Genomic DNA, 18,361 nt, shown 5'->3' with positions numbered 1-18,361 from the left:
AAGAACAAACAAACCTGATGCTATTCTAGGCTGCATCAACAGATGTATAGTGTCCTGATCAAGGGAAGCAATAGAACTGTTCTATTCTGCTTTGGTCAGATGCAACCTGGAATACTGTGTCCAGTTTTGGACACTACAATTTAAGAAGATTGACAACATAGGATGTGTGCAGAGGAGGGTAACCAAGATTATCAAGGGTCTGGAAACCAAGCTTAACAAGGAATGATTGAGGGACTTGGATATGTTTAGCCTGGAAAAGAGGAGACTGAGAGAAGATGTGACAGCCATCTTCAAATATCTAAAGGGCTGTCACAAGGAAGATGGAGCAAGCTTGTTTTCTTCTGCTGGAATGAGATTCCGACTGAATATCAAGAAGAACTTTCTGATGGTAAGAGCTGTTGTACAGTGGAGCGGACTCTCTTGGAAGGTGGTGGACAACTCTTATTCCTTGGATGTTTTTAAGCAGAGGTTGAATAAGCTATCTGTCATGGGTGCTTTAGTTAAGATTCCTGCATTGCATTGTGTTGGGCAAGATGACCCTTGGGACTCTACAATTCTGTGATTCTATTTTTTTTTAAAATAATCTTTATTACATTTTCAAAAGGTTACATAACAAAGCAGAGAAAAAAAATAGAAAAATGAGAAAAAAGTAAGAAAACCAGAAGGAAAAAAACCCAAAAAACAACAAAGAAAATTTCCACCTTTTAACACACATTTTCAGTAACTTCTTTTCAGAACTTCCCCACGTCTCCCCTTATTGTTTTCCAACTCCGATTATTTATTCAAGCAAGTTTCCCCCTTAATATCCTGAAACTTAGTTTATTAAAATCACTTAACCCTAATTTAATTAAAATAGATCTTTATAGTAGAATTGAACTTTCAATTCATTGTTATACCTTAGTATTTTATTAAAGTATATACCTTAACCCTATATATAGAAAGAAACAAAGATATAAGTGTAAAACTAAAGAAAAAAAAATACCTTTCCTAAAGTTGCCACTATTTCCCCTCCACGAATTCCCCATTCTTATACAATTCTGTGATTCTAATCTCCTGAAGGTAGTTGAGTTTCTTTAATGGAGCTCTTTGAATTTCCTTGTAACTATATTCTCTTAATTTATTGTAAGGGTTCCCTTTCTGAGATTAAATAGGACTGTGTTTGACTTCGTGAGCTCACTTTTAAACTCCATGTTATGCTGAACTGGGTCGTGTTCTGGTCGCCTTTTCAAGTTAAATGCCTTTTGGAAGATAACAAATAGCAGTGGTCGTGCAGTATTAAGAGTGTGCTTTCAGGAAGTTTTGAGATGAGTTTAAATGGGAGGGAAAAGGATGTCACAACTGTGAAAGGTTAATAGTAATCAAGTTGCATTAGTGAACAAGAAGAGAGACTTCTTAAGAAGTATAAAATATTTATCTGCTGATGGAATTTTCAGTAGGTGAGTTCTCTTAGAATTAATCTTACTTTGATGCTAATTTCTTTATGAATATTTATAACTTCTCCAGTACAATTTGCAATTGCTTTAGTAAAATCTATACATTAGTAGCTGCACTCCTTCTCTCCAGAAGTTAAAATGACTATTGAGACTCTAAGACAGACCCATAAGTTTCTTCCTCTAACCCTGCACCTAGTAATGCTAGGAAATATCTAGTATAAGAACCTTCATATATATTTACTGGGCAGAGAGTTTACAAAGGTACAGTTTCTGCACTTATTTAAGCTTAAGGAAATAATAAGGCAGAAAGCAGAACTTCATGCTGATATATCAGCATCTCATTATCTGGTTTGCCAGCATAAACTAGGACAATTGATATATTTTCCCAGTGAAATACAGTCTTATTCTTTTTAATTATTATTATTTGGGGCCATAAAGTGTTCATAATGCAGATATCCAAGTCACCCTGCCCCTTACATATTATTGATTGCTAAGGTATTTTTCAATCTTTACTACATAACTTACCATTTACCATTTTAAACTGAATTAAGTCTTTTAAGATTTAATTAGTTCAGTTTTGTCTATACTGAGTGCACTTATTTGCTTTATTAAAACACAGGATGTACTTGAGTCTTGAGTTAACTAAAATTTATGTTGCAATTATGCAAATTAGTACTGCCAATACAAAATCTTTGGTCTGTTGTAAGATGGAAGACTTGCATTAAGCATTAGCCAATCAAGCACTGGAAATTGGTCAGCAAAAGTATTTCTACATCTGTGCCTCCCTCATTAATTCAATGCAACCTTCTGCTATGAGAGACCTATTTTCTCTTAGAGCCTTGGTATTCTAGCCATTTAGCTGAAAGCCCGGTTGAGATAAGAACCATATGGAATGCACTTTAGGTTAATAAGCATTTATTTTAAAGTGTATTTAAATTTGTTTTATGGCACTTCATTGAACAAGAGCAAGTATACTTAATGAGATAAATTTTCATAAATACTCCAGCCTTTACCTTTTGGGCTCATTTTGAAAAAGGAATGATGATTATATTTCAATTTCCATTGCCTATGTGGGGCAGTGGGAGTGTAATTCGAATCTCCATGGGGCCCTGACTGCACACTTGCCTTTAGACTACCTGTCCAGGCTGCCTCGTTGCTTCCTGACCATTGGTCTTGAAAATCTGATGCATATAAGAAACTCTGAGCAGTCTGCCTCATACTCTTCTATAATTGGAGTAACTGGACATTTCATTGTGTGCACAGAGTCAGGCCTTTTCAGAGGTCCATAGGCACCTAGGCCACTCTCGTCTTCTGAGCCCCTTTATCTATAATAATAATTTAAAAATTATGTCCCACACAAACAAAATAAAGCACCAAGAAAAAGAGCGAGACAGATATCATTTAACATAAAAGTATGTCTACTACCAAATGACATCTCTTTTTTCCTTAATTTTGCAGCTCTAAACTGAGTGTGTGTGTGTCAGATTTCATCTGATGTGCATAAGGACAAATTGCAAAACTTACTAAATGCCAAAGTATTAATAATTGTCTAAATCTGAGCCTCCTTTGACCTTGAGATCCAAGACAAATGGCCCTCGAGTCCTGCCCCAGTGGCCCCTTCACAGAGCATTTCCTACTTTAAGACTGAGTGGCACAGACTAGGGTGGGGAATTGGATGTGGTTAGATGCTAACTCCCTGTAGTCCCAGCCCCATGTTCACGGACGATGGAGGTCCAGCAACATATGGATTTCCACAGTTCTCTACCCTTACAATAGATCCTATTTATGTTGTACTTCACTTCTTTCCAGTTATGTTCCCTCCTGCACACCAGGAAAAAACGGTTGGGGATGTATACATAGTTGTTGTGTTTCACAATTTGAAAGCAAAATATTTTGGTGTTGCAGAATCCTGTTTGTGCATTCAAAAGTGGTGTGGGTCGAATGAAGCATTCTTGGCACTGAAATACCTTCCTTCTGCCGCCATGTTGATAGCCTAAACTGAAAGCAGTGCTATTTTTCTAGAAAAAGAGGTGCCAGAACTCTCCATGAACACCTCCTTTACTCTCTTATAATGGCAATGGAACCTACCTGAGAGGTGCCAGAACTGAGTTCCAGTGAGTTCCAGCTGAAAAAAGGGCCTGACTGAAAGCACATTTTGCAATGTGGGTGATCTTTCTCAGTTGAGAGGAAGAAAGCTATGGACTGGCTTATCTGGAATCTGTTGTTATTGCAGGGTCTTGGTTGACACTGGAAGCTGTTTGCATGGTGGAAGGAATGATCTTTCATTGCTCATTCACCATGCTGTTTGATCTTTGCCCTTGGCCACAATTTTTCAGAATCTCAGTAGTGAAAAGAAACATCCCATATCTCCTCAAAATGTGATTATACAGCTGATTCACACAATTGCCTAAAACATTTTACTTTTGAAAGCTTTGGATTATTTCTGTGATTTGAGTTCTGTGTTCTGTGGTTTTCTCAGGGTTTTCTCTTTCATTAAGTTTCTTAAAGGGAAGCCTTTTATCACAATTATTTAATGTATTTATATTCCACCTTTCTGTAACTGCTCTTGTTCCAGAGTTAACACAGCCTGCAATACAAAGTGCGTGCTGTATTTGATGCTATTTCAGTCATAGTTGTTGTAACTGTTTTGCAGGGTGTTCCAGGTCCTGGCCAGTATTACATAAGAAGTCAGTTTGAGAAGCCAGTTAGTGCAACACGAAGTGCTCCTTTCCTTTCACTTGCCCAAGTAAGAAATAATACAGCTCCTTTTTTCATTTTCCATAATGTTGTTAAATTTACCCCACTTATCTGAGCAGTGAGAAGTTCCAGGGATGGCATTACAGTGGTACCTTAGTTCTCAAATGTAATCCATTCTGTAAGTCTGTTCGACTTCTGAAATGTTTGAAAATCAAGGCACAGCTTCTGATTGGTGCAGGCGCCCTGGAAACAATAGCCAACAGCTGCACCAGGCTTTGGCTTTCAAACAATGTTTGAAAACTGGAACACTTACTTCTGGGTTTTCAGTGTCCTGGAGCCGAAATGTTCGAGTACCAAGGTGTTCAAGAACCAAGATACCACTGTACATGAATTTATTTCCTTTGCATAGGAGAGCATGGTGGAGATTTCTGGTACCATTGTGATAACTTTTTACCGGTATATAAACACTGATAGTGGAAGCATGTACACTCCTACAGCAGGTACCATAAATGCTAGTCTTGCAACAAATTTCCAAAGTACAGCACTGTACAGCACCAGATATGCTTCTTTTATCCTAGTTTAAAATCTCAAGCTTCCTCCGCCTCTTTTCTTTCTATCCCCAAATTTAAATTACTCCTCCATACTCAGACAGAAGACTGGGCCTACCATTAGGCACCAGATGTGAAGCAGTTGCCTCAGGTGGCAAATGTGGGGCAGGCAAGAAGTTGTAGAACAGAGCTGTGTGTGCCCCCTGCAAGCTGTCTTGCTGACCATTGGTATTGTGGAGGATGCCATCAGTAAGATTCGTCTGCCAATCTGGACAGCTTCTGTTCATGAAATTGGTGAGGGACTACCATCTTGCCCTTTGCCCTAGGCAGCAGAAATGTCTTGGGCCTACCCTGCTCATAGAGATTTGGCATTCCAGATTCCTGGCCATCAAGGACCACCAGCACCTTATTTAGCCTCTGATCACACACATCAGGTAACATTATGCAATGGCATAATGTTATCGGCCCATGCACAACATTCAGGATAGCCATACTCATTTCTAATACAGCAGCATAAAAGAAAATTCTGGGAAAAAATGTGATTGCATCAACATATTGCCCATCCTTTTAGCTGCCTCTTCAGAGTATTGAAGCTCAGATGTTGCTCCTCTGCAGAATGTTACCTATTAAGAGCCTTGACTATTCATTTGGTTAAATCAGCATAACCAACTAAAGTCAAGCAACAGACAAGATGCATCTTGTTGCTTGTTGCTCTCAATATCTGGCTTGCAAAGCTCTGACAAGTATATTAAAATATGTTTTATATTATACACCAGTGACTTTCTAGTGAGCACTACATAAGCCACTTGCAGTCAGGAAATGATTCCGTCAATAAAACTTGTGATATATAAATCACAAGTTAACTTGTCAATTTATAAATGCTACCTTTAGTTTTAAGGATGGCCAGAATTCCCATCACAGAGTGCATGCTTTGAATGCGGAAAGGTCTCAGATTCAGGCGCAGTTAAAAAGCACTCAGTTGCAGCACTGGAAAAGAGCTCTGCTGGGATCTTTGAGTAGATACACCTTGTTTAGTTTTGAAAACAGGAAGAATATTGATTAAAATAAAGAAGATAGACGAATGGTTTGACTCAATGTAAGACAATAAAATATGTCCTTTTAGTTTATTGCTATTAGATTGAGAAAGCTGTTTTTAGACAAAGTTGGGATCTTTCTACCTACATAGCTATTTGAAGGGATTGGTTGTCATTGATTTATTTTCTCTTGTGTTTCCGTAGAGATTTGCACCTGTGAAATCAACTGCCCCAGCTCCTGGCACATATAATGAAACTCGCTACGCTCTTGAGTCCTTGAAGAAAGCGACTCAAACAAAAAACATTCCATTTGGCAATACAGCTGTTCGATTCACCCAAGACCACAGGCTGCGAAAAAGTCCAGGTATGCAGTAATTAATGTAAAAAAGTGGGACGAGGAGCAAAATATCTCCATCCTCTAAGAGGAGTGCTCCAGGCAGCCTCCAGCAGGAACCTTGAGGTGTTGTTCAGGCCTCCATTGTGTGTATGTGCTATGGCTTTTCCGGAGGGCATAAAGGGAAACTTCAGCATTTTCCTTATTTATATATTGTGATGTTTCTGGAGAGTGAGAAAGAGAAAAGTGTCCCTCTTCCTTTTTTTTACTCCTGAAGCATCCCTTATTAATGCAGAGAGTACAGTGGTACCTCGGTTAAGTACTTAATTCGTTCCGGAGGTCCGTACTTAACCTGAAACTGTTCTTAACCTGAAGCACCACTTTAGCTAATGGGGCCTCCTGCTGCGCCGCCAGAGCACGATTTCTGTTCTCATCCTGAAGCAAAGTTCTTAACCTGAGGTACTATTTCTGGGTTAGCGGAGTCTGTAACCTGAAGCGTATGTAACCTGAAGGGTATGTAACCTGAAGCTTATGTAACCTGAGGTACCACTGTATAGCCTTTTCCCTTCATACATGGTCTATATCTCCATAATGCGAATCCCCACTCCAATATGAAACTGCCAGGGTCTTAAGCAGATCAGTTACATCTTTCTTTGACACCTCCATCTTATGTCCCTGCTCTCCACTTAACTTCTTCCTTAGCACTTTCTGCATGCTAGGCAGGTTTGGGGTTAAGCATTTTTCTTTTAAGTTATACACTTATTTATTTCAGGATACCTAGGAAATCTTCTAAGCGTTTGGGTGGTCCTATTTCACTTCCCAGCCAATAAGCAACCAACCACCTGAGTTCTCTGCTGAAAGGAAGTATTTGTCTGGTGTTAAGTTCATGTGGTTCAGGATAAATAATCAGTGAAGATAGCAATGGACCTGGATTTGTATTACAAAACAATACATTCCGCATAGTGATTAATGTACATAATGATGTGGAGCTGAATTGTAAAACTGAATCTGAGTAGTAAAGCCCAGTCTCAAATAGTTCAGGATACAATAAGATTATGCCTTGTTTTCGAGAGGACTTCAGAAACCATGACTTTCAAATATGGGTTGTTTTCCAATACAAATAAGATGAGGTCAGGACATATATGGATGTCTCGGAAGAGGTGACTACAAAGTCATCTCATTGTGTAATGGTTGTGTAAATAATAGAAAAAGTTTTTTATGCCAAAAATGGGAATGGGCCAAAGTGGGTTGCATGTGAAAGTTTTTCTTGTACTGCTGATTCCAGCTATATTACAATGCTTGTTCAAATATCAGCATATAAGCAATGTTTGTGCCACTGATGGATTTGGAAGTCATATGTATACTTCTAACATCAGTATTGTTTGAACTGTCCTTTTGGCAGTATTTGCTAAATCATATAGTTAAATAATAGCCTTGCTTCCCTCTGCCTACCCAAATACAAGCTTAGCAGTTTTATTAGAAACACATTAATGAAAGCACATAAAGTGACAGAAAGTTGCTTGGAGTTTAGATGGTTTTGATGATTGTGAATGGGCTTATTGCTGTTGTTTCCCCTGTGTTACCATAGCAGGTGATCAGGAACTTAACCAAAGAGCTTGATGGTCTATATTTTAGGCTTCAGTTTCTCCCATACACAGCAAGGGTTGGTTGCTAAAAACTGAAACAGCTAGAAACGGAATTATACAATATGCATTGAGACAGAGGTAGAAAGTTTAAGTGAGGTTGACCAAAAGAGAAGCTGTCTTTGAGTGCTGTTGCTCCTTGGGAAGTCAAAACAGGATTAGTTGTTGTATTGCCTACTGTAGCTTCAGCTGGGCTCCACTTGTATGTTTGTCAAAACAGCTGGGCTCCACTTGTGTTTGTAAAAAAGACACCATGTCTCTAATACTGTCTCTCCACCAAAGGAAACTAAGCTCTGTAACACAACCCGTTGAGTTATTTCTACAACTCAAGGAAATGGGAGGTGCATAACAGTATGCTAAAGCAGAACTACCACAATTCAGCTCACTGAGACGAACTTTTAAATAAGAGCACATAGTATTACAGCTATAGAGTTTTACAGATATATAATTTATGAATATTTTCTTGCCATTCAAAGAAGTGGGTCTTTATTGTAAATATATACCACAGTTTCCATTGAGTTCCCCGCGTATTCCTTCACATCTGACAAGGTCACCCTTGTTGACAGTCAGAAAAAGCTATTTATCCTTGTGTTGCAGATCACGCTAGTTATCCTAAGATTCTAGAGGTCATCAGCACTATAATATGACAGTCACTTCCTAAGACAAATAGTACCTATTAATGGTATTCCCAAGAGTGCGCTCTCTCTCTCTCTCTCTCTCTCAGCACTTTGAGTGAGCTGTGTATAAACAAGACAACTGAATGAGATACTTGCAGAAACTAGGGGAAGGGTGGAATCTAGTATGAATGAACGGTTTTCCCAATGATTTCTAGATCCGTCCTTTTGTATGAAAGCAAATGTAAATAACCTGAAATGTATCAAAGGGTATAATGTTTGGTGACCCTTTGTATATTTTTGAGCTGCCTACCATGAAAACATGCTAATGATGTATTTCTCATTCTGCTCATTTCCCTTCTATTGCACCTCTCCTTGTACTCTGTCCTTGAACAGAAGTCTTTGCTTTCGTCCTCTAATCTGCAAGAAATGTGGCCTACCATTTATCTTCAGCATAAGCCTCTCTTTGCTGAGTACAACATTTGATCGTGTCCTCAGTCTGTTAAATGTGGACCTTCTTACCTGGCAAAGATGTGGGTTTTCTTTTACAATCCAAAGTAGTTATAGTGCTGTGCTATATGTGTATGTGTATATAAGCGTATTGTTTTATTTTTGTATAGCACTTTTGCCCTTTCTCCTACAATTCCCGTTTTAACTTTATTGTCTGTGGTAAAAGAATTAAGTAACAGCTATTATGCTTACAGAATTTCCTTGTATGCTGTGCAGGTCCTGCATTCTATAATATTCTCAACCACAGCATTGCAACAGAAAGTCTTAAAAAGGCTGACATGGAAAAAAAGAAAAAGGGAGCATTTGGTTCTTCAGTTCCTAGACTCTTATATTTAGTCAAGAGAGAAGCTTTTACTACTCCTGGACCAGCTGATTATCAGGTAGATTGGTTTTCTTTTTCATGTTAAAAATGGAGCCCAAATAACTTGTGGTACAGTCCTGTGTATCTTTACTTAGCAGTAAGTCTCTATGGGCTTAAAGGGGGTTACTTCCTGGTGAATGTGTTTAGAATTGCAGTGTTAATCTACTTTGTCTATAATCCAGAGATGTCTTGTGCCAGGAAAAAACATTTCTCTTCTTGCAAGCCTTTGGCTAATTAAACCATCTATGGACTTTTAAACTGTGTGTGTAGGTTACTGTTTTTTTTGGCTTTTTTTACTATGGTATGTATTTTAGTGTTTTTATATTGTAAACTGCCCTGTGATTCTCAGATGAAAACAAAACCTCAAATGAGAGTAAATGCTGAATTCTTTATTTAGCAAAAGCCAGTTGTACATGAATGTAGCAGCAGCAGATAATCAGTTCTGCAAATGGAGAATACGTCTGTCAACTGCTGTTAGCATGATAACTTAATGGAGCACCTGTTTTCAAAGGGATGGCAAAGCTGTGGCCATCCAGAAGATGTTGGAAAGCATTTCCCATAATCCTTGCCCATTGGTTATGTTGGCTGGGACTGATGAGAGTCCAAAAACATCCGGAGGGCCACAGGTTTCCCATCATCTCTGCCTTACATCTCTGAATACCAGGTGCTGGGAATAAACAAAAAGGGATCTGTTGCTTTCATGCTCTACTGATGGGCTTCCCAGAGGCTATCTGGCCATTATTGGAAATAGGACCCTGGACTTGATGGACCTGTGGTCTGATCTACCAAAGCTATATTTGTTTTCATCTGTAAAGAGGCAAGAGAACAGCAGGTGCTTGTGCATCTTTTGTGGGGCAGGTTGGTCTGATAGAGTCCAGTGTAAGCAGACTAGCCAATTTAGTGTTCCTCCCTCTGCTCCTTCACTTAGAATTGTAAGATTGATTTAATCACTTTCCAACTCAGCAGTTTCAGTCCCCTCCTTCTGTTCTCACCTTGCTTTTCTGCTCTACACCGTTCAGGCTGCCCTTTTATGCATATTTACTTTGGCCTCCACAGTCACTTACAGACTCTCTGTTAAGACCGTGTTCATGGAAGACAATCTTACTTGGCTACAAGTGACTGTTGAAGAAGAAGATTTACTAGGGAGTTAGCCCCACTGAATTCAGTGGGATTTGAATGGAGAGCCAGTGTGGTGTAGTGGTTAAGAGCGGTAGTCTCGTAATCTGGGGAACCGGGTTCGCGTCTCCGCTCCTCCACATGCAGCTGCTGGGTGACCTTGGGCCAGTCACACTTCTTTGAAGTCTCTCAGCCCCACTCACCTCACAGAGTGTTTGTTGTGGGGGAGGAAGGGAAAGGAGAATGTTAGCCACTTTGAGACTCCTGAAGGGGAGTGAAAGGCGGGATATCAAATCCAAACTCTTCTTCTTCTTCTTCATCTAACTTTCCAGTAAATTTTCATAGGATTACCAGACTTTGCATTGGGCATTACTGCCTCTGAGCACCTACTGGGAGACAGAAATGTGCAGTACATAGGAGCCAAGCTTCATCAAACAGAAGCTAGGGAACTGGTTTACAGTTATATAGGAAAACAAAAAAGAATATTGTGGCACCTTAAAAACTAGCAAGATTATTGTGGCATAAGGTTTCATAGTCTTTCATGACTGCAATCCATGGGATATTACACCACAGTAAATCTGTTAGGTTTTAAGGTGCAACAGTACACACTCTTTTTCTTTTTTGCTGTAGCAAACCAAGACGGCTTTCCCTCTGGAAAGTACATGTGAATAATCCTTTCTGAATGAGAAAAATCTCTCTATAAAAGAAATAGGTTCTACTGTGGTTTAAAGAACGACATAGACCATCTTGTAAATACAAAGAAAATAAGTAACTAGTTATTAGAAAATAACTTACATTTCCACACTACAGTCAAACTAGAAGAATAGTAAACCTACACTATTTCTCAAGTGGTGTCAATTAATTAGCATAGGATCTTTCTCTCGCTCCATATTATCAAACATATTAAGTATGACTACCTAAGAGCCCCATTAACATTCCCTGACAGCTGATTTAACAGAATTATAATCATAAGGGGAAGAACTGAATACATATTACCAAATATGCTAGTTGTAGGGACAATTTTCCGCAGCATGTCTCAGATGCAAATACTTTCCCCCCTTAGGTCTTAATCAAGCTGAATAGCTAACATATATTATCATTAGAAGTTATTATAGATAAATTTAGAGATAGGTCTCATGATAGCGGAAGGGAGAAGGGGGTTGGATATGCTATTAACATTTCTTACTGGGGCAAAGTCATCAAATATTGTTCGTCAGCTTTTAAAATGAGCTTATTAAAAATAATCCAAAACAAAATGCATAACTAAAAAGTATCTTGCATTTCCTACATAACACAATCTTTGCGAAAAGTTTTCAAAATCCAGCTCGTAGCTCTGTAAGATTATATAGTTTCTCCAGAGAGCCAATTGTCAGGTGACGAATTTTAAACACTTACAATGAATTACCATAAATCACAATAATATTAAATTACTTATATTTGCCTGTTTTGCATGGCCTGGTGTGCTGTCTACCAAGGGGATTGTCAATTTTAATTTTTGCAGGGGATTTTTTTTGTAGAACTCTGTCCAGGACAGCGGCGTAGCAATCCCCACCGGCGCCTGGGGTGGACCAAAGTTGTTGCGTAGCTGCATCCCCCCAAACGCCCAACAACCACAGTGCTAACCTCAAGCTCCCCTGCCATGCTGCCCTATGCCCCCACCCCTGGCTAGCTATGCTGCTGGTCCAGTATTAACTTGCTGGCTGGGGTAAAACCAGATAGAATATCTCTATGGGAGACATGCTGAGCAAGGGAGAAGACTCCCATGACTCCTTGTGAAGTTACTCTCACAAAGGTGCCCTTAATATTTTTATTTAAACAAATATTTATATCCTAGTAGGAATAAAATATAATTCTAGTAGAATTGCACACACTTAAGTGCTTTTATGATAAAGTTCTAGAAAGAGGTGAATCTTTAGTGGGATCTTTCTTGGGAGTATTAGAGACCAGGACAAGTAGAGCTGTATCAGCACCAGTGCTAACCCAAAAATCCTGCCTTGAGTAAGTCAAGATATACCCAAGCTGCAGGTGGGCGCAGATAACTCTTTTGCAGCTGCTTCAGTCTTTCCTTGTACAAACAGCTGAACATGACAGGATTCAGCATATAAATATATGCCCTTAGGTGTTTTCAAACCATGGCTTCATGCCCTAGCCTGTTTTGAAGCAACATGCTTGTAACAGGAAGTTATGGTTAGTTGCTGAATCCTGGCATGTTGAGTCTCTCACATGAAAGGATGAGTGAAGTGAATTCAGGGGAGCTCAACTGATCTGCATACAGTTCATGCTTATATAATCACTTGTTAAGATAGGATTTTTGGCCTAGCATTGTATGTGAACAGCTGATTGTGCAAATGAGTCTGGGGATTCTGCCAACAGACTAATATTTACTAAAACTGTAAAGCAGTGACACGTTCAAACTTCCCTTTATAATGTAACCTCCCCTGCACCCAAACGTAATACTACCTACTCAAATTTCAGGTTAAAGAGACCACTGAAGAACCACGAAAAAAGAAGAAGGAATTGGCCATTTTTGCTTCAGTTACAGAAAGAATTCCAAGAGTAAGCTCGGTAAGCTGTCTCCAGACTGATTCCTCTCCCTTTATGCTGCATGCTCCCAAATTATAGAATAGTAGGTAATCCACAGATTCATATTCTATGCAAGTATATAACTCCATTGCAGAAAATAGTTGTCCTAATAGACTTCAGCATATTCTTTCATTCTGTGGAAACAGCATAAAAGTTGGTATAGTGCAGTAGAAAATTGAGTACTTTAAAAATACATCAATAGAGAATAATTCAGTGCTTATTTCCAGTGAAGTTTAGGATGTAAGCAGTTGTGAACTTAACAAACATATGAATAGTCAAATTATTCTGACACACCCCCCCCCCCCATATTTCTTCGGCTAAGAGCTGTGGTGTTAATTAGATAAGCATCTGCCTTCCCTATGGTGTGTAACTGAGAGGCAGGTGTTTAATTGAGGCTATTTAAGAGCTGCGTTAATTACACTTTGCATCTTAGTCCTCATGCAAACTTGGATTGAATGGCAACAATTTCTCTCTTGTGTAACCAGTCAAATTTAGAATGATAAGCTGTTACATTGGAGACTGAATCTGGGGGAGCAAATGTCAGATAATTCAAGAGCAAAAGGCAATTCATTAACTTGAAATATTGTTTCAGTGTTTCTTGGCTGTGTTGTAACCGGTGGAGACAGAGGTCTAGAATGGTGACGTGGAATTCTCTAGGGGAAAAACCAGCGGTGTAAAATGCGGACCTTTAGGAGCCAGTACCAAAGTGCTTAAGTTTTGCTGGATTCTCCATTAGACCAAAAAACAAAACAAAAAAAAGAGGCTCAAATACTTACTTTCTCTGTTGGGAGTATCCAGCAAAACTTAAGCACTTTGGTATTGGCTCCTTAAGGTCACATCCACAACATACATTTAAAGCACTCATTCCATTTTAATGGTTGAGAGTCCTGTAGCTTGTTAATGGTTCTAGGAACTGTAGCTTATTGGGTTAAATGATTGCTTATGGGAGTTGCTATCTTTGTCAACGCCAGCTAGAGACTTGAATGTTAGAGATCTGATAGATGAAGGTCAGGCGTGTGCAGAGCTTGTCTGAGGCCTGGGGTGGGAGTCTTGTCCAGGCCAGACAGTGTAAGTCCTGCAGCCCCTTGGCACCCCCCCCCGATGACTTATCCCTCTGAGGCCCAGGGCAAGTGTACCTGGCTGCCCCTGCCTCTGCATGGGTCTGTTGAAGGGGCATTGTCAATAGAAGGATGCTGGGTAAAAACATTAATAGGTAGACTTGGTACCACTCACTGTTGAATATAGCTATAATGGAGAAAATCACACATATTTTGAAATTTCAGCAAGCACTAGACTCTCCAGACACTTTTTATATTGTTTGCCACTTACTGTACTTGTGACATATAAAGCAAAACCATCTTTTTTCAAGGCAACCCTTGTAACAAACATGGCAAATCTGGAACTATATTTGATAATCTGATAATGTTGATAGCCTTTCCTTGGACTTTGTTATTTTAACCCATGGTCAACTTTTCTCATTCTGCATCCCAATTTTATAGTTTTGTTTTTCATCTTTTAATTTTCATCCATTGTTATAATTGTTCTCTCTGTTTTATATGCATGATAAAATGAAATAAGAAAGCTTAGAAACCCCCAAACATTAAAAGGTAGCAGCCACTGAAGCACATGCCATTTTCTTCTGGGGGGGGGGGGATTTCAGACATGCTCAGACTTCCTCCGGCCTCCAAGAATCACCATCAAAAAGGTTTAAGTATAGTTAAGCCTTTTCCTCTCTGTTTTGAACTCCAGGTCCCATTAGCCTCAGCCTGCATGCTCAGTGGTCAGGGTTGATGGGAATTGTTGTCCAATAATATCTAGGGGGAATAGATTGGGGAAGGACACAATAAATATTAATTTATTGACCAGAGAATATCCATATTGCTTTCCTTTTCACACACCCAACCCTCTAGTGGTTTTTACTTACGGTAATTTATTGTGGTCATGGAGCACCCCTGATGCATTTGCATTCTCTGGCTTGGATTTCTGCAATTTGTAATGACTGCTCCCTTTATGACATTGCCTTCCAAACCACAGACTATAAGATCTAGCCCCCCAGTGTTTTCCATTCTCTCCCCAAGCTCTTTCTGTCTTATATTAAATTTAATCTATGTGATCCTCTGCTTATTTATTTATTACAACCACTATTTATTTGGAGACATTTGGAGTAAAGGAACATGACAAGTTTTGTAGGCAGCAGGGAAGGAAATCAGAGAAACATATGTTAAAATTATATTATGAATGTCTTAAACCATTGCTCTGCAGCTCCATGTCTGATGAAAAGTAGGCTTTTTTCAGCGACAACAGACCCAAAAAGAAAGATCGAGAGGAAATATCTCTTATACAAGACAGAAGATGCTTAGACTGGGAAATTTTATTTAAATTATTTATGTCTTTCCTTTCTCAGTAGAGTATTTAAGACACATTACAATGTGTGTAAAAACAAAAAAAGATACATTGAAATCATATTTGTACATTTGCAATTCTGTGTTTTGATGTAAATCTGAGCTCAGTGCTCTATCCCAGGTAAGTAGTTGCAGGATAGCTGCCTAAATTATGAAAAAGTACAGCAGAAAAAAATCTATATGACTAATACTACAATATATTCAAATACTGAATGTATTGTATGGTGAGCTTACCGTATTTTTCGCACGATTGGACGCACCGGACCATAGGACGCACCTAGTTTTTTTGGGGGGAAATAAAGGAAAAAATTTTTCCCTTTATTTCCCCCCCAAAAGCAGGTCAGGGAAACCGAACCAGGTCGAGGAACAGCGGGATAGTGGCGCTGCGCCTCCCTGCTGTCCCCCGAGCTTGTGGGGCTGGCTGATGTCTGCCTAGCGCGCGGGGCGCTCTGCTTCAGGGCGCCCCACCCGCCGGGCGGCAGGCTGCTATCCGCAGCTTGGGGAGCCTTGCGGGGAACTGCTGCAGGGCTCCCCACGCTGCGGATGTATGCCTGGCGTGAGAGGCGCTCTGCTTCAGGGCGCCCCACCCGCCGGGCGGCAGGCTGCTATCCGCAGCGTGGGGAGCCTTGCGGGGAACTCCTGCAAGGCTCTCCACGCAGCGGATGTGTTCCCGAAGCGCCGGGCGCTCTGCTTTCAGGGCGCCTGACGCTCCGGGAAGCAGGCTGCTATCCGCAGCTTGGGGAGCCTTGCGGGGAACTGCTGCAGGGCTCCCCAAGCTGCGGGTGTATGCCTGGCGCGAGGGGCGCTCTGCTTCAGGGCGCCCCACCCGCCGGGCGGCAGGCTGCTATCTGCAGCGTGGGGAGCCTTGCGGGGAACTCCTGCAAGGGTCCCCACGCTGCGGATGTGTTCCCGAAGCACTGGGAGCTCTGCTTTCAGGGCGCCCGACGCTCCGGGAAGCAGGCTGCTATCCGCAGCGTGGGGAGCCTTGCGGGGAACTCCTGCAAGGCTCTCCACGCAGCGGATGTGTTCCCGAAGCGCCGGGCGCTCTGCTTTCAGGGCGCCTGACGCTCCGGGAAGCAGGCTGCTATCCGCAGCTTGGGGAGCCTTGCGGGGAACTGCTGCAAGGAGACCTTGCCGGCGGAGACCTTGCCGGCGCCCAGAAGCTTGGGGCGCGCTGAGCTCCGCACGCCCCAAGCTTCGGGATTAGCGCAGTGGTCCGCTAGCCCTGGGAGAGCCGCGCGACGTCGCGGGGCTCTCCCAGGGCTAGCGGAGACCTTGCCGGCACCCAGAAGCTTGGGGCACGCTGAACTCCGCACGCCCCAAGCTGCTGGATTAGCGCAGTGGTCCGCTAGCCCTGGGAGAGCCGCGCGACGTCGCGGGGCTCTCCCAGGGCTAGCGGAGACCTTGCCGGCACCCAGAAGCTTGGGGCGCGCTGAACTCCGCACGCCCCAAGCTGCTGGATTAGCGCAGTGGTCCGCTAGCCCTGGGAGAGCCGCGTGACGTCGCGGGGCTCTCCCAGGGCTAGCGGAGACCTTGCCGGCACCCAGAAGCTTGGGGCGCGCTGAACTCCGCACGCCCCAAGCTGCTGGATTAGCGCAGTGGTCCGCTAGCCCTGGGAGAGCCGCGCGACGTCGCGGGGCTCTCCCAGGGCTAGCGGAGACCTTGCCGGCACCCAGAAGCTTGGGGCGCGCTGAACTCCGCACGCCCCAAGCTGCTGGATTAGCGCAGTGGTCCGCTAGCCCTGGGAGAGCCGCGCGACGTCGCGGGGCTCTCCCAGGGCTAGCGGAGACCTTGCCGGCACCCAGAAGCTTGGGGCGCGCTGAACTCCGCACGCCCCAAGCTGCTGGATTAGCGCAGTGGTCCGCTAGCCCTGGGAGAGCCGCGCGACGTCGCGGGGCTCTCCCAGGGCTAGCGGAGACCTTGCCGGCACCCAGAAGCTTGGGGCGCGCTGAACTCCGCACGCCCCAAGCTGCTGGATTAGCGCAGTGGTCCGCTAGCCCTGGGAGAGCCGCGCGACGTCGCGGGGCTCTCCCAGGGCTAGCGGAGACCTTGCCGGCACCCAGAAGCTTGGGGCGCGCTGAACTCCGCACGCCCCAAGCTGCTGGATTAGCGCAGTGGTCCGCTAGCCCTGGGAGAGCCGCGCGACGTCGCGGGGCTCTCCCAGGGCTAGCGGAGACGTTGCCGGCACCCAGAAGCTTGGGGCGCGCTGAGCTCCGCACGCCCCAAGCTTCGGGATTAATGCAGCGCTCCGCTAGCGGTGGGAGAGCTGGGTCTCCCACTGCTAGCGGATAGCTTCCTGAAGCCTGGAGAGCGAGAGGGGTCGGTGCGCACTCTCCAGGCTTCAGCGAAAGCCTGCATTCGCTCCATAGGACGCACACACATTTTCCCTTGCTTTTTAGGAGGGAAAAAGTGCATCCTATGGTGCGAAAAATACGGTAAATTCTCCTTCCAAGTTTTCCTTGCTGGACATATTCCTCCTATTACTTGCTTCCTTCAGTATTCCATTTATTCCATAAATCCCGTATATGTAATAGGCTTTTTGTTATCCTGAGGTGGCTAGATCTCTTATCCCTGGGAGATTCTAGTGTGGCCTCTGTGAGGGCACCTGTGTCTTCAGGCCTTCCCTGGTATCCATAGTGTGGAAGTTACTGCTCAACCTACCGGGATTAGGTTTGGAAGAAGCATTCTATTGTAACCAATGCAGTAGGTTGCAATGTGTGAATAGAATCTGGAAGTCGAGCCTTATGAGGAATTATTGAGGGAATTACGTGTGTTTAGCCTGGTAAAGAGGAGACTGTGAGAAGACATATGATAGCCGTCTTCAAATATCTAAAGGGCTTTCACATGGAGGTTGGAGCAAGCTTGTTTTCTCCTGCTCCAGAGGATAGGACTCAAACCAGTGGATTCAAGTTACAAGAAAGGAGGTTCTGATTAAACATCAGGAAGTACTTTCTGACAGTAAGCACTGTTTTAACTGTGGAATGGACTCCCATGAGAGGTGGGAGACTCTTCTTCCTTGGAGAATTTAAAGCAGAGGTTTCATTACCATTTGTCATGTATGATCTAGTTGAGACTCTTGCATTGCA

At 42.5% G+C, this 18,361-nt stretch overlaps 1 protein-coding gene across 2 annotated transcripts in view; it reads left to right on the top strand.

Moving 5' to 3' along the window:
* Positions 1 to 18,361, top strand: part of STPG2 (sperm tail PG-rich repeat containing 2) — a 210,521-nt gene that overhangs the window by 30,983 nt on the left and 161,177 nt on the right. For both annotated transcript variants that reach the window (XM_077933852.1, XM_028743821.2), the window contains 4 exons: positions 4,087 to 4,179; positions 5,917 to 6,076; positions 9,030 to 9,193; positions 12,766 to 12,855. In XM_077933852.1, coding sequence (XP_077789978.1) covers positions 4,087 to 4,179; positions 5,917 to 6,076; positions 9,030 to 9,193; positions 12,766 to 12,855 — 507 coding nt within the window. The remainder of the gene's footprint in view (positions 1 to 4,086; positions 4,180 to 5,916; positions 6,077 to 9,029; positions 9,194 to 12,765; positions 12,856 to 18,361) is intronic.

This window comes from Podarcis muralis, chromosome 9, assembly GCF_964188315.1.
Source record: "Podarcis muralis chromosome 9, rPodMur119.hap1.1, whole genome shotgun sequence".
Lineage (NCBI taxonomy): Eukaryota > Metazoa > Chordata > Lepidosauria > Squamata > Lacertidae > Podarcis > Podarcis muralis.
Note: the sequence above shows the minus strand (reverse complement) of the source record. Positions and strands in the feature narration are given on the sequence as shown.